General features: G+C 45.5%; 1 protein-coding gene across 1 annotated transcript in view; it reads left to right on the plus strand.

Moving 5' to 3' along the window:
* Positions 1–22,394, plus strand: part of ACTR6 (actin related protein 6) — a 294,492-nt gene that overhangs the window by 82,780 nt on the left and 189,318 nt on the right. The window contains exon 4 of the mRNA XM_078641225.1: positions 14,822–14,945. Within this exon, the coding sequence (XP_078497351.1) occupies positions 14,822–14,945 (124 nt within the window). The remainder of the gene's footprint in view (positions 1–14,821; positions 14,946–22,394) is intronic.

The raw sequence follows: 22,394 nt of genomic DNA on the forward strand, positions 1-22,394 counted from the left end.
AGGGGCACAGCGGGCGCTAAAGGGCACAACTCAGGGGGCATAGTTGGGTGTGCCCAGGGTTGTAAGGGGGTACAACCAAAGGTGGCAGAGCCGAGGAGTGTGCGCAGGGCGGTAAAGAGGGCTCAACTAAACGTGGTAAAGCCGGGTGCCCGCAGGGCGGTCAGGGGGTCCTGGCAGTGCTTCGGGGGCGATTAGGTATGCAATATATGAGGAGCCCGTACCTGTTTTCCGCAGCCCCTCCGGTCGGTCCCCGCCGGGCGGCCCGTCCAGCCCCACAGAAGCTCCCCGGCAGCTCTCTCGCATGCTTCTCGGGGCCGCGGCGGTGCCGTGCCTGCAGAGGTACCTCCCCCGGTCCTGCGGGCCTCGGAGCCTCTCCCTCGGTGCGACACTTGGCCTCTTTGTGCCGGAGGCTCCGTCGTCCCCCTCTCCTCGTGGTCACTGGTCGCTCCAGCCTCTTCTAGCACCGGCTCCGTCCTCGTTCCAGCGCTGCTTTCCAAGCAGACGGGCGGGCTCGCTCCCTCCCACACACCGCCCTCCCCTCCCGGCTCGGAATGCTCATGCAGGCCCCTCCTCCCAGGGAGCGTCTCCAAAGAGCCGCCTGCCTGCCTGCTCCGGGCGCCCAGCCTGCTGAGCCCGCGCACCGCCTGCCTCTCCTGGAAGAAACTCCACATCTGGCGCCTGCATCTGCACAGCTCGCCCGGACACTGCCCCAGCCTTCTCACACGCAGGCACCTGGGGCAAGCACATGGACTGACCCTCGGGGTCAAATAAAGGGGTGGAAGCAAAATCACCCATTACACTGTGAAGCACGATCTGTCTCTGGGGTGGGAGAGGACGCGGGAGGGGGCGGGAGAGGACACGGACGGCGGGAGGGGGCGGGAGAGGACACGGACGGCGAGAGGGGGCGGGAGAGGACACGGACGGCGGGAGGGGGCGGGAGAGGACACGGACGGCGGGAAACGTGCACAGGACAGCGAGGGGGGGGGCGGAAAGGCACACGGAGGGGGCGGGAATGGACAGACTTTCAGTGAAAGGGGAGGGAACGGGAAAAAACGTAACTCCGCCCTGGGAAAAAATCTCGGGAACGCCCCCGAATCTGGTCCGGCCTTGACGGACAGATCTCTGTTCCAATGGCTAGCCTCCATTTATGGAGCTAGCCAATGGGACAGGGGGGCGTATTCCAGAGTCCTTACTAATATCAAGAGATTTCTCTGGAGGCGGAGCTAAGAGCTCCGCCCTCCAGCGAAACCTAAAAACCGTTAAGGGCATAGGGTTGCATTTCAGCTATACATGTGGGTACATCCAAGGCTGTAGAGGTCGTGTGCTCTCTATGTACAGTGATGCAAACTACATTCATATAGACAGTGACTCTGCCTAGGACTGGACATCCATCTAAACTTCCTCCTTGTCCCTGACCGAAGTTGTGCATTATGCAGTGAGGCGATACTAGTGCCAAATTCCTAGTCCACTAGTACCAAATAAACAATGTGAAAAAGTGAAAATAGTAGACTAAGTAAAAGTTCTCATCTATCCGTCTGTTGGTGCACTCCCAGACAAGGGAAAGAAAAGGGTAGGTGGCCCGTGATGTGCCTGTGGAAATTCGGTGGGCCCCTTCATTTCCTCTTGTGAAATAATAAAATTAAAGGTTAAAATTGAAATGTATATACATATTTAGTACATCTATACACATTGTAAAACAGTTATTTAAGCATCATGAAGGAAAGTATCAGTGAAGAACGAACACATAATCATTTCTCAATTAAATGTGTTGCTAATTCTTCATCCTGATTGTGCCCCTTCGGGTACTTGGTCTCGAGATCTAGAATCCACTTTGATTCTTTTTTTCTGAGTTTCAGCTCTCTGTCACCTCCTCTCGGACCTATCTGTACATGTTCTATGGCAAAGTATCGTAATAGGGAGCTGTTGGACAAGTGGTAGTCGGCAAAATGCCATGCTACCGGGTAAGGAGGGTCTTTATTGATTATAGCCCTCAGATGTTCGAGGACCCTTTTCTTGACCATGCGAGTTGTGCTCCCTAAGTGTCTCTTTCTACATGAACACTCCAAAACGTAGATAGCGTAAACAGTACTGCATGTAAGAAATTGAGATGGTTTTATTCCCACTTTAGTTTGGTGTACTGATTTCCTTTACCATGTGACTGGTGCGGCATGCCTTACAGTGGCCTCTGGGTTAGAACCCCTTAAGGTTGTGTATACTCAAGTCTCGGGCTCTGTAATGTCAGCATGCACCAGTATGTCCCTCAAACTGCGTCCCTTTCGGTTTGTGATTTTAGGTCTGTCTCCAATGTTGGGCTCTATTATGGTGTCACTTTTGAGAATATTCCAGTATTCAGTCAGTATTTTTTGTACCTTATGTGACTCTCTGTTGTACGTGAGAATTACTTTGGTTTTTGGGGATTCGTTAGAGTCTTCCCCTTCCTTTGGTTTAAGTGCGCTCTCTCTAGGAAGGCTGTCATTTTGGACACTGCCCTGTTGAGTACCCACTCCGGGTACCGTCTCGCTTTGCATCGGGAGAGCATGACTTTCTCTTCTTGTTGATACTTCTCCGTGTCGCTGCAGTTCCTTCTCGCTCTCAGTAGCTCTCAGTAGCTCCCCATAGGGGGTGCTCCATTTCAGTGTGTTTGGGTGGCCACTGAGAGCGTGGAGGAGACTGTTACCTGACCTCTGTTACATATTTACGCCATAGTACATACATTTCAATGTCAATTACATTGCAATGTTATGTCGGCATATTATTGGATATTTATCAGGCCATTTTACAATTTTATATCTTCTTTAAAAACGTAACTTCATAAAATAATCTACTTCTGCATAATGGTGACAATTGGTACAATAACTGCTTCAAAAAAAGCCCAACCATGTCAGAGAATCGTTGGTCATTGTTTATGTAGTTTTACATTCTCAGTGAGTAAGAGCCAGACCCTGTGATAGAGCCATTCAGTAAGGATCATCTTAATCATGTAAAGCTGGTGTTTTTTCCAAAAAGGGAAGTGGAATGCATGGAAAAAGCATAGTTTTGTCATTTGGGATGTTTACATCTCAAGTACTTGGTGAACTGGACTTTTGAACTGTTTTAAAGAGGGTCAAGTGCTTTATTGTTTTTAGATTGACATGTACGGGATTCTGCTGATCATTGTTTAATAATTATTTGTGAATAATGGTTCCATGAAATATTGTAATTTTGTCCAGTAACCTGTAAATACCTGTGTTAATGAAATAGACATTCTGCCATAAAGTAAGTAAACAATCATTGTGAAATTTAAGGTACCAAATCTCATGAAATAAATAATTCTTTCTTGTAGCTTTGGCGTAGTGGTGCGCTTTTTTAAATATTTGGCCTAAATGTTGCATAGGTATTGCCTTGGTGGGGCAAACCCCACTTTCTTTACGTTCAGGGTACAAGAAGTCCAGTCCCTGGATCAGGGCGAATGCCTTCATGACTGAAATCGCACACTACATGAAGATCAACTGTCTAAAGCTGAATTCAAATGAGACTTAAATCATGATCTTCGACATGGGTAGGGCCAGCACCTACCCCACCACACATGCAGAGAACCTCGTGATCGTCATCAACTGCAAACTCAACATGACAGGCCAAGTCAACGCACCTGGAAAACTGTCATGTGTGCCTTTGCTGCAAGTAAGCTGGAGTACGAGAACACCCAACATGCGGGATCAACTAAAAACTCACCAGAAAACTGCAAACCATTCAGAACCTTAACGGCTAGAATCACTCTCAACCTAACACGCCACACTCTCATCACACCACACTTCAAGGAGCACCACTGGCTTACTTTACACAAACAAGCACATTTCAAATTCTTCACCCACAAACAGATACATAACACTGTCCTAGCATGACTTTACGATTGCACAACTTGCTACCTCACGAGTCTCTTCCTCACTTCTTGAATTCAGCAGCAAGCTGAAGACTGGCGTTTTGAGTAGCCCCACTAGGCACCAGGTTTGCTTAAACTCCACCCTGCTCAGTGCCAGGATACCCTCCTGGGTGATAGTACGCTCTACAAATCTGTATAACATAACAGAACAACTGAGTGAAAGCACCTCTTTCCACACCCGTCTGTCACCTCTCAACCTCCCAGGTCCTGGTAGAGGGGCTCCTCCCTTCCTCCTGTTCTAGGTACATGAGGCATTTCTTCTTGGTGCCCATGAGAAGCAGCAGATCATGTGACACACCCTTCTTGAAAATCGCTCCAAGCTTTTTTTACAGCATGCAGGAGGAAAGAGAAAAGGGGTACTGAGCGCGGAGAAAAGAAGGACGTAAGAGACAAATCTCTCTCCTACAGGAGTAGGTCTCAATAGAGGGGCAGCCAGGAGGTTGGGAGGCTGGAGCAAAGGAGCATATGGACGCATCCGGGACAGATAACCTATTTATTATACTTGTCACAGTTGTACTGTGTACATGCTGCAAATACTAGAGCCTCATTGTCCTGCCATGTATTTTTAAGGCTTCCACCACAGACTTGAATTGTTCCCATCTTTTGAGGATTTGAGCAGGAATTGTTTTATGGTCACACTTTAGGTTTGGTGAGAATGTGTTAATCAAAGGGGGAATGGTATAGGATTTTGGTAAGTGAGAAATGAAGCTAGAAGGCTTTAACATATATCTACTCCTAGTTAAATGAACAACATGTAAATAAGAGCATTTGTATAGCGCACATATTAAAGCAATCCCTAGATACTGGAAATTGGAACTGTGTTGGTAGGGGTGATAGGTGGATATTTAGGAGTTATATTCCAACTAAACATAGAAATTGGGACCAGATGTTTAATTTGAATTCTTTCTTGCCCAGATCCCAGTGTGCTAACCTTCATGGGCTCTGAAACATCTACCCTCTATCTGGTATACATTACTTTTGGGTATTGCAACATATTATGCATTGCTGTAGACTAGTTCAACCAAACAATTTCTAACACATCTATCAATAGGATGACAATGATAAAGAGATCAAGTCAATCTTTTCAAGACTAGACTCTCACCTGCTCAGTATCAGGATACTCTCACCGGTGGTAGTGTTCTCTACAAATCTGCATAATATAAGGCAGGGTAATTTAAAACCAGATTTTAATGGTGGCTCTGTTGACAATCACTCATTTAAAGGTTTTTCTCCAAATAGACCACTAGTCTAGTGGTTCTTAACCTTAAGACCACTGTGAACACCAAAAATATCACTATGGGAACTCCGCCCCAAGCAATTTCTACAATTTGGACCTCGACGCAAAACAATGTACAAAAATGCAGAAGCAAGTACATATCGAACAAATACACAATTTCTGAAATATTGAATTCACAAACAATAAAATATATAACGCAAATTTTTAATGGGATTGTTGGAAGTTTTCAAAATGTCATTTTTGTTTCTTTTTTATGAAACAATGCTATTAGAGTTTTAGAAAGACCAAAACATGACTATCCTTTGTGCCATAACCCTTCTACACCCCATACAAAAGAGAAGGACAACCAGAACAGTTGTAACATAGCAGCATGAGAAGAATATGCTAATGTGGTACAGGAAATCCTCCAACTTAACACAGACATCATTCACCCCCCATTTTGTACATATTACATGGGTCCCCTTCTTTGTAGGATAAATGCCTCTTTATTGTTGCCAGGCAGACCATACCTTCACCTGCTTGTGTAGACGGCCCCTAAATTCATAGACCAGCTGCTCCAAAAACATACCGGGATCTAAGGCCAGATGTACGACCAGTTTTTGTGTGCGCAAACTGGTTTGCGACAAGTTTGCTCATGCAAAAGCCTACATGGTCCTGTACAAACACTATTTTGCGAGTTGCAAAAAATTGCGACTCGCAAAATAGTGTTTTGCGACTCGCTTTTAGGAAGGGGCGTTCCCTTCCTAATAGCGACTCTCTAGCCATGTATGAATGTTTTGCGACTGCCATTGCGGTCGCAAAACACTCTCAATCTACCGCCCTCTTCAAAAGGGTGGTAATGGAGTCTCAAATGGGAAGGAGTCCACCTTTGTGACTGGCTCTAAAAATATTTTTTAAGGGCAGCCAGTGGTCCTAGGGACCACTACCTGCCCATTTTTTTTAGGTCTCGGCTAGCGTAGGCTGCGCACATGCCTCTTGGACAGCCGCAATGAGACGCTGTTGGGGAGATATAATGCAGGAACCCCCTACGCATCTCTTAGTGCAATATGTGCACGTCATGGGCACAGGCCTGACACTGTTGCACTTTAAGTGGGAGGCAGATCGGGGGAGGTATTACTCGGAGAAGGAATGGTCCATGGTACTTGAAAGCCCCAAGCATGTCCCCAGTAATGCCCGTTTTAGGTTAATCCAATGTTATATTGTCCACAGAGCTTATCTTTCCCCGGATAAAATCAATCAATACTTTCATAGACCGGATGAGCTTCCCGTGCTGCAAGCTGGTGAATGCAGATATCTTACATATGCTTTGGTCCTGCCCTGCTTTGCAGATTTACTGATGGAAGGTGCTGGAGGCATTGGCCACCTGCATAGACCGGGAGATACCGCAGACATGGGAGATGAGCATCATTGGCGTGTTTCCTAGGAACAAAAAACACAAAGCATACACCCGCTTTCTGGATCGGAGCTTTATTGTGGCCAAGCGATCTATTACTGGTAGGTGAAAGTCAGAAGAACCCCCACAGATGAAAGCTTGGCTTCTCTCCATGCTGAATTGGGTGAAGGCTGAACCGGTCTCCCTGGTACAAGCAGATACATTGGGGTTATGTAAATTCCCCATCTCTGCTGAATGGAATGCTATGCTATATGCGTTACAGGAGTTGCTGGTGCCGGATAATCTATTGGATGTGCCCGCTCATGCTGAGTAAGGTGTTTGGCTGGGGTAGACTCCTGCCCCGAGCTCTAAATTGATGTATGGACTGAGACCCCTGTCCCCGTTGTTGGGTGGTCATATCTTCTAGTAATGTGACGGTCCACCCAAAAGGTAGTTGATCAGATATTGTTTGGTGAGCCGTGTATCCCTCCCTCCCTCTTTGTGGCTTTCACTTACCTTCCAACCCCCTTTTCTGATAGTTTTTCCCACATTTGGTGTTTCCATAAAAATGTCTGACCCCATAAACAGATTCATGTGATATGGCGGAGGTAAATGTGACATACGTCGGAAGCTGTGGCTCCACTCGTTATTTTTTACAACGTGGAAGCCGCGACCAGTACCTATCTGGGACACTTGTATCCTGCCTTCGATTACTTCCTCGCCCCATTCGACCTTTACAGCCTTTTAGCTATGGCCTTCATTTTTCTTGGGCGTCCGTAAAGGTGTATAATCATTTACCCATGGCTCATGTGATCACACAGTGCATGATCATCCACTGTTTCCAGTTTATCAGTTTCAGCCTTTCCTGTGAGTTATTATACCACTGAGCATTAGGAGTTATTGTCCCACTCCTAGTTGCTCTCCATTAGTTTACCGGACATTATTTAGTTTTTTGACAGTCTGCTCAAGGTTATGCACGTATGAACTGTCAGTCATCATACTGTGTGTAAAAAATTGATTAATTTGTGACAAGCCCCCCGCCCACCACTTTCTAAACAAATGACCAGTATTGTTGGAGTATATCTGGCCACAACTTGTATCATACCCTCTGCCCCCTGACGAAGGAACTGCTGGGATATAGTTCAACTCCGAAACGCGCGTTGGCGCTTGTGTTTTTGAATTTATTTATAAACTGTATATGTTGATATTTGTTGATTTATAAATTGTTGTATTGGTTGTGTCTTTGTCTATATAGTTTAGGTATGTCATGATTGGTATGTATGTGATCTGTGGTGTCTCATTGTCATTTTGTGTGTGTTAAATTTTAGTGGGGCTACGGTTTCATTATGGATGTTTAATAAGAAAGGTTTCATATAATTAACTGATATGTGAAATGCCTTATCGATAAACATATATATAAAGAATATAAAAAAAGAGTGATTTTGAATAATAAAACATGAAAAGATATTCTGTGTGTGGGACTATGATGTCATGTTCTATTTAGGATGTATCACCATTAGTTAAATAATTTATAGGGAGAGGTTCAATGTTTTTGCATTCAGTTTAATTCCCTGCCTCCGTCTCCCTTTATTTAGATAGTCAGGGATCCTCTTGTGTGTTCTCTTGATATGGCAGGGTGGAGCCATAAGAAACGTAATTATATAGTTTGTTGCATGTTGCATATTAGAAGTTATGATGCATCAAAACGTAATTGTACAGTACTCTCGACGGGGGGAAAAGATTTTATGGTTATCGGGATGTACGGGACAAAAGAAAAAAAAGTTATTTCTGGTTATGTTTACGCTTACTGATGTAACCACGCTGTCTTATTGCTGATATTTTTTCTGTACTCTATATTTACCTACTGGCTTTGAATGGTGTTTTCTATGACGCTGTATCGTTCTATATTCATGTTCACAAATAAAAAAATCTTTAATAAACCGATCCCAAAAAAAAAGAGAGTTCACGTAATGTATGTATTCTTTTTGTTCTTACTATTATCCAACGTTCTATCTAGCTTCATTGGGAACCATTACTTTGTGTGGTACCACATCTGAGTTTATGGTTTAATTCTTTTTTATTAAAGTCAATGCATAGTAAATAAAACATTCACCACATGTACAATTTAGTCAGGTGCTGTTAAGAAGCGACATAAAAGCAAACAGGGCCCAGGGTAGCCCCGATGCAGCATGCAAATTCCAGCCTGATGAAGAACAGTCATTAATATGCAGAAATAAGGTGAAACATCAAAAATATGAACTTCCCGCTCGACCCCCCCCCATCTCCCCCCCCCTTTCCTCACCCGTCCAGTGCTCATTACCACCCCCAACTTCTCCGCCGCTCCAGTCTATTATGTCTCTCTGACTGTATCTGCCTTAAGAGTCAACCTCCTTTGTCTCCGTGAGCCTCAACAGCCGAAGGTACCTCGGACAAGTGATTTCTCTGAATTCCGTGATTAGTAGTGATCGGAATGGGTGCCAGAGCTCCTCATATTTGTCCCCTTCAACCCGCCATGGTGAGTGATAATTTTTCCATACCCAGTACATGCCACATCCTGTTCAGCCAGCCCGTAATGGAGGGGGTAGTGGTAGTGCGCCAGTGTTCGAGGATGTTTTGCACCGCGGAACCCAGTGCAATGGCTATTTGACGTCCTCTGCGGGAGTGTAATGGGTAAGTCAGTGGGTTAGGACGCCCTAATAAGATATACGCTGGGAAACGTGGAAGCTCTGTTTGAAAGTGTTTGTCCACGTCGTCAAGCACCTGTGTCCAGTAAGATTGGAGATGGTCACAGTCCCACAACAGGTGTACCAGGTTGCCAACTTGACCACAGCCTCGCCAGCAGCATCTTTCTTGACTATGATCCATCTCGTGCAACCGTTCTGGGGTGTAGTACCAGTATGTGGTTATTTTCGTGAGTGTCTCCGTGAGCCCAGTGTGGTATGCGGAGTGGCGTGCTCTATAGGATATCTTCTCCCATTCTTTATAACTAAGGACCCTGCCCAGTTCTCTTTCCCATCGTTCCCTGCCTGTGTTGTAAATATGTGCCTGTGGCGTCTGTAGGATCTTACAAAGGTCAGATATGAGTTTAGCGTCTGAAGTACGGGATATGAGCCATCGGTCATACGGCAGGAGCCGTCTATCGATGCTCGTCCTCACCTGTGGTTGAAGTGCCCAGTGTCTGACTAGTAGGTAGCTTATCCGCACCATCTCAGGGAGGCCATATACTTGTTTAAAAAGTGGGAAGGGGATCACCCCCTCTGGACTATAGATGTGGTATAAGAAGCGGCAACCCGCCGGTCGCCAATGTGTGAAGGTCCCTCTCCCTGTGCCCGGGGTGAAGTCTAGGTTATCTACTAGCGGTGTAAGCGGGGATGGGAAAGTTGTAAGTCATTGGTAACACTGGAGGCGTCCCACACTTCTAAGGGAACCCGCGTGATGTACGAGGCGTAGAGATTTGCAGGCCTGTGGGACTTCCGAAGAAAGGGGATTTCCTGCAGTGGGCGGCCAGCTACTGCCTGGTCTTGAAAGAGCCAGTGTTTCTCCGACTCCCATTTACTCCATTCTACCAGGTAGCGCAACTGCGCCGCCTGGTAGTATTTGTGCAGGTCAGGTATTCCTAGGCCCCCCGATTCCGGGGCTAGCATGGCCAATGCTGAGTTTCCGGCCCTGCCAAATAAATTGGGCAAGGTCAGCTTGTGTTTGACGGATCCATCCTGCGGGCGGTCGCAGCGGTAGGGCCCGGAAGACATAGAGGATTTGGGGTAAGATGGTCATTTTGACCGCTGCAATCCTGCCCAACCAGGAGAGCGGGAAATGTCTCCACCGACCTGTCTCCTCCCGAATTTTCCCGCGGAGTGTCGTGTAATTAGCTACAGTCATGGTGGCAAGTGTGGGGGCCAGCTGGATCCCCAGGTATGGGACTGTCTGATGCCACTTGTCTCCCTATAACAACTGCCTTATATGATGAACATGAGCTACTAGCTTTCCAGATATCTAAAGACAATTATATTCTATTAGGAGGAGCTGTAGTCTATAACCCTTTGGGACATTACACTGATTTCAGTGCAAGGCTACTTTCACAAATCTTCTCCGCATGTCTTAAATATAAAACTTTTATGCTAATTGGGGATTTTAATATTCATTTTGAAAAAACAGACAGTCCTGCCACTATACATCTTAGCAATGACATGTCTATACTCCAACTTAAACAATGGATTCAAGGACCTACACTCAGCGCAGGCCACACATGAGACCTGCTGTTTGCTAACATAGATACCATTCTGATCGAGGAGAGCAAACCAGTAACATGGACAGATCATTCTTTAATTCTTTTTTCATTTGATCACGTTATGTCAGCCTCTAGGCCTTCTTTATTAATGCCGGAATTCCACAGACCTTGGAAACGTATCACTCCTGAAGGCTTGAAGTCTCACTGGCCTGATAACATCACTACGGACCTTCTTGGCATCTCGTGTACGAACACTATTGCCCAGAACTTGGAAAATGGGATTAGCAACACGCTGGATCTATGTACCCCTAAAATTAAATCCAAAAGACCGAAAAGAGTTATATCCCAAAAATGGTACACCACTGAAATTAAAGTACTAAAAAGAAACTGTCAAAATAAGGAGCACATATGGCGAATGTCTCGTTCAGACATTGATAAACTTATCTATAAGAATGAGCTCAGAGCGTACTACTCAGCCATAAAAATAGCAAAAAAACATTATACACAAAGAATAAATGAAAATAGTAATTCTGCTAAAGAACTATATAAAAGTATAAATGAATTATGTAAACCCAATTGCTTGTCCCAAACATTACATCCCTCAATCGGAAACTGTGAAATGATTAGTAATTACTTCACTGATAAAATAGAGGAAATATATGCTACATTTAATACTAGTGACAGTATGAAAGTATCTACTTGCTCCCTTGAAAATCCTGAAAATTCTATTAACTTAAACAGCTTCACACCGATAACAGAAGATGAAGTGGCCAGTACCATGTTAGAAATTAAATCTGGCTCATCCCTTGATCCCTGCCCTCATTTTAGCTTATACCGATTTTTACCCCTGCCATTATGCAACTTTTTAATAAGTCTCTGGAAACAGCTGTGTTTCCGGAGATATGGAAACAAGCTATAGTTATTCCTTTGCCAAAAAAAGCGGGTTCGAATGTAACAAACCCAGCTATTTATAGACCTATATCCCAACTCCCTTATCTCTCGAAGGTGCTGGAGAAACTAATAAATAGACAACTGTCTAAATATTTAGAGGATAACTTACTGGACCCAAATCAAACAGGGTTCAGAGCTATTAACAGCACAGAAACCACTCTACTGGCTGTTACTGACAGCATTGGAAATTCTCTGGATCAGGGCTGTGGCCCTGATCCTGCTAGACCTGTCGGCGGCGTTCGACACGGTCTCCCATCATCTTCTACTAGAGAACTTGCTAGGAAAAGGGATAAATGGGAAAGCGCTAGAATGGATTGGCTCATTTTTGCAGAATAGAACGCAAGTGGTACAATTAGGAGCCTTCCTATCCAAAGCCAAGCAACTCAAATGCGGTGTTCCGCAGGGAGCATCCCTCAGCCCCACATTGTTCAATGCCTATGTTTCACCTTTGGCACAAATCGGAGCACGGTGGGGTCTGGGGGTTTGCTCCTATGCGGATGATACACAACTTATACTTATGCTGGGGAAGGGGCAGGCAGACCGCAAACTGAGGCTCAACAATTGCCTAACGGAAATGGCTACATGGATGGCAGAGCATTGCCTCAAATTAAATGAGGACAAAACCAAGATCTTATTGTTCGGTGAGGCAAAACACATATGGGACAACTCCTGGTGGCCTGCCTCGCTGGGAGACTCTCCGTCACCTAAGCATTCAGCCAAAAATTTAGGCATCACTATTGAGGATACATTATCCATGCAGGCCCACATTCGAGCCCTGTGTGGGAAAAGTTTTGCCACACTAAAACTCTTAAGAAGACTTTTTGCATGGATCCCCTTGGAAAGTAAGAAATCAGTCACACAGGCCCTATTAGTCAGTAGGCTGGACTATGGGAATGCACTTTTTGTAGGCATGCCTGACTACCTATTTCAACGATTGCAGGTAGTGCAGAATGCTGCAGCTAAATTAGTATGCAGGAAGGGCAAATACAGCTCTGCCAAAGAATGCTTAAAACAACTCCACTGGCTGCCCATGCGCCAAAGAGCCTGCTTCAAGCTTCTGGGCCATGCCCATAATACACTCAATAATAAAGGACCCATTATCCTTCAGAATAGGTTACACTTCTACCTTCCTGCCAGACCTTTAAGATCACAACATCTTGCTCTTGCCATAACATTGAAAATAAAAAAAAATAAAGCAGGAGGACGCACCTTCTCTTATCTGGCTGCACGTCATTGGAATGAACTTCTAGTGGAAGTTTGGGGCGGAGATAGGGAAGGGAGTGCGACCGAATCTAGGAAAGCAATAGCCTCTGGGCCGTTCAGCGGGCTGCCCGTATAGAGGGTGGAGTAAAAATTGCGGAAGGCGTTCGCAATCCCGGCATCCTCCGAGACACAGGTCCCGTCGGGTCGGGCAATCTCTTTGACCTTCTGCTGTTGGCGTGTTACTCGTAACCTGTTAGCCACAGGCGGCCACATCTGTCGCCTCCGGTATAATAGGCATGCCGCAGCCTCAGTGCCGCGAATTCCACGCGATCCATGTCTAAGGCCGATAATTGGCGTCGCGTGGCCTTAAGTTGCTTCCAAATACTTGGGGCCCCAGTTTGTTGGTGCATTTGCTCCAGTTCATGGACGCGCTGAGTGAGTTCGTCGCGTTTACGTTGTCTGTCTCTGTTTTCGGCAGATGAGAGGGCTATAAATTCCCCGCGGAGAACCGCCTTTAAAGCAGCCCACTGCGTCGCAAGAGTTGTGTCGGAGTTAGCATTGTGGGACAGGTAGTCTTGGATGGCATTTTGAATATGTTTCACCACATCCCTTCTATGCAATAACGTGTCTCCAAGGCGCCATACTCTAGGAGGGTATGATGCAGGTGGCAGGGTGAGCGTGGTAGTGACTGGTGCATGGTCTGAGAGTGAGATAACCCCTATCTCTGTTGAGGTAGATATTGTGCACACCGGGCTGGAGGCTAAGAGGTGGTCTTGTCTGGCGAATGTTTTGTGTGCATTAGAGTAGTATGAATATTCTTTATCGTGTGGGTGACTTCTGCGCCAAAGATCGTGGCGATCTAATTCCTTCAGTCGGTCTATGCTGCTGGTTGATAGCGCCCCTGTCTGGTGAGTGCGTTGGCCAGACCTATTCAGGGTATTATCAAAGACCATATTTAAGTCACCCCCCAGTATAATGTGTCTGTTTGGCGTGGCTGTAGCCTCCGTAAGGGCCGAGTTTAAGAACTGTTCTTGGCCCTCAGTAGGGCCGTAAAGGGACCCAACAGTGAACGTAAGGCCCCCCAAGGCGAAGCGATATGCGAGCAGCCTCCCTCTAAGTTCTGCGCTTTTATGTAGGACTTCCCCTTTGAATTGTCGTGCCACTAGAATCGCTACTCCCGCTGACTTGGTGGGGCTAGAAGAGAAGAACTGCGCTGGGAATGTATGCGAGCGCAGCCGATGGCAATCCCGAGCCAACAAGTGAGTTTCCTGTAATAAACATATGTCCGCTTGCGCATTTTCTAGATAGGATAAAATTGCTCGTCGTTTAACAGGATTGTTCAGACCCCTCACATTAAGGGTCAGGATCTTAAGGGTGGTGGGGGGCATAGCCTTCAATGGAATTGGTCATGCTAGTATCCGAGGCCCGGTGAGGTGTATCATATGTGCGGGTGTTGGTATGACGAGGCGGGACCTCACAGACCTGCGCAAGTGTAAGATGTGGGAGTGGAAAGCAAATATGGAGCACTGGACATCCATCCCTCCCCCGTTCCCCAACTCCCCCAAAAACTATACCCTTCCCCCCCCTTCCCTCTCACCCCAAAACCCCCAGAAATTCAAAGGTCCGAAGTCCATCACCCTCCGGAGCGATCAGAGATGTATTCTCTCGGGGTGTTACAGCCACATCTGATTTTAGAGGATTTTCTGGTCAAATTCTCTGTAAAGATGTACCAATACAAGTTGCTGCTTGTTACTCAGTTTTAGGTGACCATGAATTAAAATGTGTTGGATGAAAACTTTTGGTGTCACTTTCAACAGAGCCTTCACTGAGTTATAATATGGTAACATAGAACAGTAGCTGCTGAAGGACTACGCTTTACGGGATAAGTGATTTTCTTTTTTATTCTTATAGGTGGATTTTGTTGATTCTAATATCATCATCACTGAACCCTACTTTAACTTCACTTCAATTCAAGAGTCAATGAATGAGATATTGTTTGAAGAATACCAATTCCAAGCCGTTCTTAGAGTAAATAGTGAGTACACGATTTTTGAGTTTTTGTTTCCGTACAGTCTTTCAGGCAATGGTCAACATTAAATAAACGTTTTAAGGAACACTTGGGCAGCTTAATTGTAAATTGGACATTTTACAATTTCATTTAGTTACAGTCTGTAATAAAAGAGCGACTCCTGTGATTTTGGCACCCTATGATGACCCTCAACCACCACCATTTTAACTGACTTTAGTGTTTTATTTTACCCTTGCCTTAATGTTGGATGGTCCAACATATGCCTGCTTCTCTTCTGTTCTTAATCTTGCTGTCTTTCAGTGTGAGCTGTTACGGAGTGGAACAGTTTTGCCAAGAGCAGAGTGTGTGGGATGTGCATTTGAAGGCGTGCAGTTGTGCAGGAATGTGTAAGCTATTTTCTGTTCTTACACTTAGCTGCAAAGTGGGGAGGGCATGTTGTGCTCTTCCTCCTGTTTTTCATACTTTACTGACTAGAGACAACCGGTTCTTATCAGAGTAATGTACATGGTCCGTCTCGAAGCCATAGCAAAGGCCTGATCAACCGATGCTGTGGCCTTGGAGCAGACTGGTTGGGTCTCTCATGAGAACGAGGGGGCGAGGCTTGCTAGAAGCTTTGTTATGTTCGTATTTGTATTAAGAAGGGGAGCCTCCACTGGTCTGGTGGGAGTTTGGATTCAGAGCAAGGGCAGACGTGTCTATCTCGGATTGAACCCTGATTGCTGAGCTCTGATCCCCGGCTGTGTGAAGGCTTCCCCCGGCCAGAAGTGGGCAGTGTATGCACCGAAAGATGTATTGAGTTTTGTGGTTATTGCCATTGTGATGTGAGCCAGTGGCTGTGATCGTTTACAGTACGTCCAGTGTATCTTACCTTATATCAGTTATTGCTTGTTTATTAATCAGTATTATAGTTTGCTCAGTTATTGATTCATGCCTTTAGATTATAAGTCTGCTAATCTCATTTGGTATCTGAGACAGCCTTTGTTTAGAGAGTATTATGTAATAAACCCCAAACCTTATTCTAAAAGTGATAGAATCTTTGCATTTTGTTAAATAAAACCCCTTTTCAAAAGGTGCTGTTTGTTTTGTGTTGATGTCTTGCTGTGCCAGGGGTGGTAAGACATGCCCAAAAGTGTATATTATTCAAAGGTGCGGTGGTATATTTGCTTCCCAGGTGGGAGTGCAGGGATTGGGTGTGGCTTATTGGTGAGAAGCCACATTCAAAACACAGTCAGACTCGCAGTAAAATTAGTATTTTAGACCTTTAACTTATAAAACAGTGTGAGAATTAGCTCTGATTCGTCAAGGGACCAAGTTGCATGAGTGACCAAAATTTTGAAGTGTACCATAGTATCTGTGTTGCTTGTAATTACAAATATGTGCATCTTAATCTCTGATTTTTTTTCCAAAATGTTTTTTTATTCATACTACACATAGTGCATCCACATAGAAAGTGGCATGAAATACTTTTTGCAACTGCTGAGAATGCTTCACAGCACAAGCAACATGGTCCACTATCAGTTAACCCAACATTCGCCAGTAGATTACAAGGAGGCGGAGTTGACCAATGTGCCCACAACAATAGATTTAGCTGGTACCATTTAAGTCTGTTTCGGCACCATACCTCGGAGACCAAATTTACATCTGAAGTGATCAGCAGTTGTGATGTGAATTGCAGTCTTCATGTTTCGGCATTTCCTCCCTCTGAGCAAAGTATTTACAATGAATGATTATTTAATACAGTTATTGGCCTAAACCGAAAGGTTGCAATTAGCTCAAAATCAGGCAGCCCGGTTATTGTTTTTGTGAACCTAGACATTACCAGACTAAGCCTCTGATAGAAAAGTTACACTGGCTTCCTGTAGTTCAGAGGAACGTCTTTTTAAAATAGTTTGCATTATTCTTTTTTTTTGTATGTTTTTATTTTGAGAACACTGCAATAAAAAACAATAATGCGATGATACAATCATCTGGAGGCGAACTCCACAGATATAAAACAAAATGTAAATCCGTATTTGTAAAGCGCAAACTACTCACCCTTACGGGTCTCAAAGCGCTGGGGGCCGTCGTGGAAATTTAGTGAGCTATTGCCCAGTCACATGGTGTTGAGCTGAGCTCCTGCTGAAGCCAGGGATCGAACCGTGAACCCTGTGCTCCGAAGTCAGCTTACCTGGCCGCTTCACCACACCTCTCCACATTGTGTAATCGAAAACAACCAACCTAGTTTCTCCCCACTCTCTCCCCAGACACTACATTCACAGCACTCCTTGTTTAGTAGGCACAGCACATTGTATAGTCCTTCAAACACCACGTATCAGCATTTCCTTTGTTCCTCAAGGAAAGTCTTGTCTTCTCCTCCCACTACTGTCTAATAACTCCAGAGGGTAGTACTGCAGCCTTTTACCTTATGACATTTTCATGGGGAAACCACTACTGCCTTATGTGGTTTTTTTAGCCCATCATACTCATGTCCATTCAAGTTTCAAGTTCTATGTCCATTCCCTGTTTCCACTCTTCCCTGGTAGGGCAATCCTTTGACCCCCCAGTGTCGAGCAATATCTCTTTTGGCTACTATAAGGCAAAGGCCACAGAGAAGTAGCTGAGTTTGTGGAATATCTACGTCATTTGGGATCCCCAGGATAATGAATTTGGGATCTAATGGAAGTTGGACCTAGAGCACTCTGCCAAGTTCCCCGGTGATATCCACCCAATACTCCCAGATCAGAGGACTATTCCAAATTGTGTGAAAAAAGGAACCCTCCTCCCCCCGATATCTCAAACACATTGGTGTGTGCGTCCTTCCCATTGCAAGTATATGACTTCTGTTTTAGGGTACTCTGTGTAGTATTTTAAATTGGACTAGGCGCTGGTGGGGTTTAATTGCCACCTCTGTTGGGTGCATCAGAGCTGCCTCCCAGTCTATATGCTCCATTTCTCCTACCTCTTCTTCCCATTTAGCCCGTGGCTCACAGGAGGTGTCTTTCGTGTTGTTATTGAGGGTCTTATGGGTCAGGGAAACTGATCCCTTTCCTAGCTCCTTGGCTAGGATTCAGCCCTCAAAGGGGGCGTATCCTGGAATACCCTCCCCTCGGCACGCCACGCATGGTATGTTTGTGCCTATTTCAGGAACTGGATCCCATATTCCCTTTGGAGCGAAGCGAATGGCATTTTGTCTCCGCCCTCAAGCAGGACTCTCACCTTAGATATGCCAAACAAGTCCCAAGCCTCGAATCCCAGCAGTTTCCGCATTTTGGGAAGCCATTTCCCCTCCCACAAGGGTGTTTCCCTAGTGGGTCTTCCATGCCACCCTATCGATTTTGTTGCCCTTTCCCATGCCCCAAGTGTGATATTTGTGTCCTGTAGGAGACACCCTCCCTCCCCATATGCATAGTGGAGACAGGACAAATCCCTCCATTGCACTTGTTCCAATCTGGAAGTTGAGTGGTCCCAGGGGGTAAATAACCAGTCATTAATGTTAAGGAGGTGGGCAGGACTATAGTAGGCCCATATGTCCTGCAGGGCCAGCCTGCTGTTGTATTTATTACTTTATAGGTGTTTTAAGGCGATCCTGGGGGTGTTCACCCTTCCACAGTAGCTTTCGCATGTCGCTCTCAATCATTTGGAAGGTTTTAGGAGAAATCCTATAGTAGATATTTTGTAGAGCGTAGAGCAGTTTGGATAGAGAAATAATCTTAAACATAGCTGCTCTCCCCATCAGTGTGAGGGACAGCCCTCTCCATCTCTTCCCAACGGGATCGACTGAACCTCCTGAGGTTACACGATTCGATAAGTCTTTATTTCGAATTAAAAATTCATAAAAGACAAAAATACAATCATACACAATGTATAAAAAGACACTCCGGCAATATATATTATACATAAAATATTCCTAAGAACAAGAAGATATTTTAGACATATGTATATAAAAACAGATGGGACAAAGATAATTTGCACAAAAGTTAATACCACTAAGAACCATACAGGGTGCTATATACAGCTAAAAAAGGACATTCAACATACAGGGATACCCAATTTCTTGGATCGGATCAGCCAGGCCCATCTTAAAAATTTAGCAACACCAACCACTACGGTTTCTGATCTAATAACACGAAGTTTGTGGAGTGCGTCTCGGAATCCCCCACTGTTCAGAGTCAAGCAGATCGGCCTTAGCCACTTACTTCTAGGTGCACGGTAAGCAGGGCAGCCAAAGAAGAAGTGGCCAACACTTTCCTCCTGGTCTGCACACCAGTGGCATTTATTTCCTGTAGACATGTCCCATTTTGCTGTAAAAGAATTAATGGGCAAGGTGCCAATTCGGAACTGATGGTATAATTTACGATCTAATACGCTTGTGATTAAGTCCCAATACTGTTCTAATGAGGGAACAGCCTTAAACACTAAAAAGGAGCCAGTTATGTTAACGTCCAGGGATTGGTTTACAAGGATAGATTTTCTCCAAGCCCAATAGAGTGCCTTAAACTCATGTTTAGAGGGAAAAGTTGCCCCCCCTGGGTTGGACCAAAGCTCCGGGAGACCCATCATATTCAATACATTTTTAACTACCCAAAACCATTGTATTTTGTGTGCCCCCCACATATGTTTTACCTCCTCCAACTCTTGGGTATACAGGCCAAGCTCAGGAGTGGTCCAGATGCGGCGCCAAAAGGCCACCACCCGATACTGGGCCATCTCGTCGATTGGTCTGCAACCAAGATCCAATAGTAGAGGTTTAGTAGGAGTGGACTGAGGGAGACTAACCAGATTCCGTAGGAACCTGTTCTGCGCAGTTGACAGACTGGAGAGATTCTTATGGCCCCAGACTTCTGCTCCATAAAGGGTTGCGGGGATGACCTTCGCCTCAAAAATTTTTAACACAGGGCTAACACACCTAGTAAGGGAGTTCTTCTGTTCATGGAGCAAGCAACCAGCCAACCTATTAAATTTAAGTTTGGACGTTTCCACTTGAGGGTTCCAGCTGAGTTGGTGATCTAGGGTCACACCAAGATATGTCATGACCCTAACCTGCTCGATATGGACTCCGTTTAAAAAAACGGTGCACTTAGGGGGAGTTTTCTTGCAAAAAACCATAAATTTGGTTTTGTCCACATTTATTTGCAAGTCATTCTTGCTACAAAACTCGGAAAATCTAGTCAGGGCTACCTGAAGCCCAGCTCTAGTTTTAGAAAGCAGGAGGGTGTCGTCTGCAAAGATCAACATGGGGTACTTTCGACCACCCAGCATGGGAGCATCCGACTGTGTGTTGATAAAGTGTTGTGTAACCTGATTAATAAATAAGAGAAACAACGTGGGGGCCAGGACACAGCCTTGACGCACCCCACGTTGTACAGGGAATTGCTTGGTCACCTGCCCCTGGCTACCCCACCTAACCTGGGCATAGTTGTCCTCATGTAGACGCTGGACTAGAATCAAGAGCTCAGGCGGAAATCCCATGCGGCTAAGGGCCTCCCACAACTTCTTCCTTGGCACCAAGTCGAAGGCCGACTTGAGGTCAACGAAAGCAGCATATAACGTACCGCCACCCAACAGGACCACTTTCCAAAAGAGTAATGTGAACCGGAAAACTTGGTCGACTGTACTCGTCCCAAACCTGAAACCCGCCTGCATAGGGGAAAGTATGTTATTTGAATCGATCCAATCCAGAATTCTTGCTAGGATCATTCTCGACACAATCTTCTGGACTGAATCGATCAAACTGATGGGCCGATAGTTGTTGGGAAGGGAGCGGTCACCCTTCTTATAAACTGGCAGAATTTCTGCGCCCTTCCATGAAAGAGGAATCTCGGCCCCTGCAGCTATGTTATTTGCCAGTAAGGTTATATATGGGATCCAAAGGTCAGGTTTGAGTTTAAAAACGTCAGCGGGAATAGCATCGATGCCAGGAGCTTTACCCGACTGAACTGACTCAAGAGCGAGTGCAGTGTCAGATTCCAAAAATAAAAGTCTGTCTCCTGTGTGTGGGGGTTGGCACGTCAGTGTAGTTTCCATCGAAGGAACTGTCACTATATTTGGGTCATTAAACTGTGCGGAGTAGAATTCCACCCACAATTGGGCGGAGACATGGTTTACTGGAACCTGGGCGGCGGGGTCCTTTCTCCTCCTTATAATCAACCAAAAATCCGTTAGGCTGGGGGAGTCGCATGCACCTAAGAGATCAAGCCAATAGGAGTCATCCCATTCACGCTTAGCAGCCTGAATGGTACGCTTATAGCATTGCCTTGTCATCCTTATGGCATCGGAGTTCCGGGCCTTCACAGCAGCTAATAAGTTGCTGTGGGCGTCTCTACACTTCTTATTGTACCATTTTTTATAAACTCTGGTTTTAGCAGGCCTGAGTGGTTTCGTGAGAAGGTTTTTAAGGGTCAAAAAACACTCCTCGTGAAGGTTGGTGATTATGGGGTCTGCAATACCAGCAGAAGATAACAAGGACATCCTACTCCACACGTCCCTTACCTCTTCCTCTATCTTTAAAATAAGTACGGGGTCCTCCAGAACTCTAGGCCATTTTACACGGCGCCTATTATGGCACAGAATAACATCAGATGTTAGGATATTAGTCCTCCTGACAGGTGCCCCCATGCCTGGGACCAATATCCCAAGTGAGAGGGGATTATGGTCGCTCTCCGGGCGGGGCTCTATAGCCATGTCTTGAACAATGGACCAGCACTCAATTTTGATCAATATATAATCGATACGGCTTGAGCACAAGCCGTTATCGAAGGTGTTGCACCCAAGGCAATCGGATCGTGTGCACCCATTGGCGGCCCGTAGGCCCCATTCTAAACAAAAACCCAGCCAATGAATAGCTGCCTCAGTACCCTTAACACCCTTTGCAATAGTAAGCGGGGGGATTGCCCAAGCAGTGTCCTCCTCAGAACCCACATCCTCTGCCAAGGAGGAGATGGGCTCAATGGAGGTATTTAAGTCTCCCGCTACAATTACGATCTGATCGGACCCGAAGTTCTTAAATAAAAGGTCAAGATCGTCCAGGACGTCTTGTTTTTTCCCACCCTGACAGCCACGTGCATAGACATCAACTAAAATGATATCTGGGGTGTTGGGTTTACACAGGCTGATACATAAGAGATCTGCACACGCCACCGGTGTTTCCCTACCATGGAAACCCAGATTATTTTTTATCCAGATAGTGAGACCACCAGAGGCGCTACCCTTGGGGCCCTTAATTGCGGGCTTTGAAAAATTAAAATAACCCAACTTATACAATGGGACGGTTGACCAGGTTTCCTGAAAGATGACGATATCATATAAATCAATGAAGTTGGCCCAGTCGTCATTCTCCAGACGTCCCCGTAGCCCAGCAATATTCCAAGAGATGACTCTTAAAGGGCAATCCGTAGTTAGTACACATGGTAACTGTACCACGCTCTGTACTTCATTTATTGCCAAGACAGGAGTGTGTGCTGGATCTAAAGCTGTGCC

The sequence above is a fragment of the Lissotriton helveticus genome, chromosome 5_1, assembly GCF_964261635.1.
Source record: "Lissotriton helveticus chromosome 5_1, aLisHel1.1, whole genome shotgun sequence".
Taxonomy (NCBI): domain Eukaryota; kingdom Metazoa; phylum Chordata; class Amphibia; order Caudata; family Salamandridae; genus Lissotriton; species Lissotriton helveticus.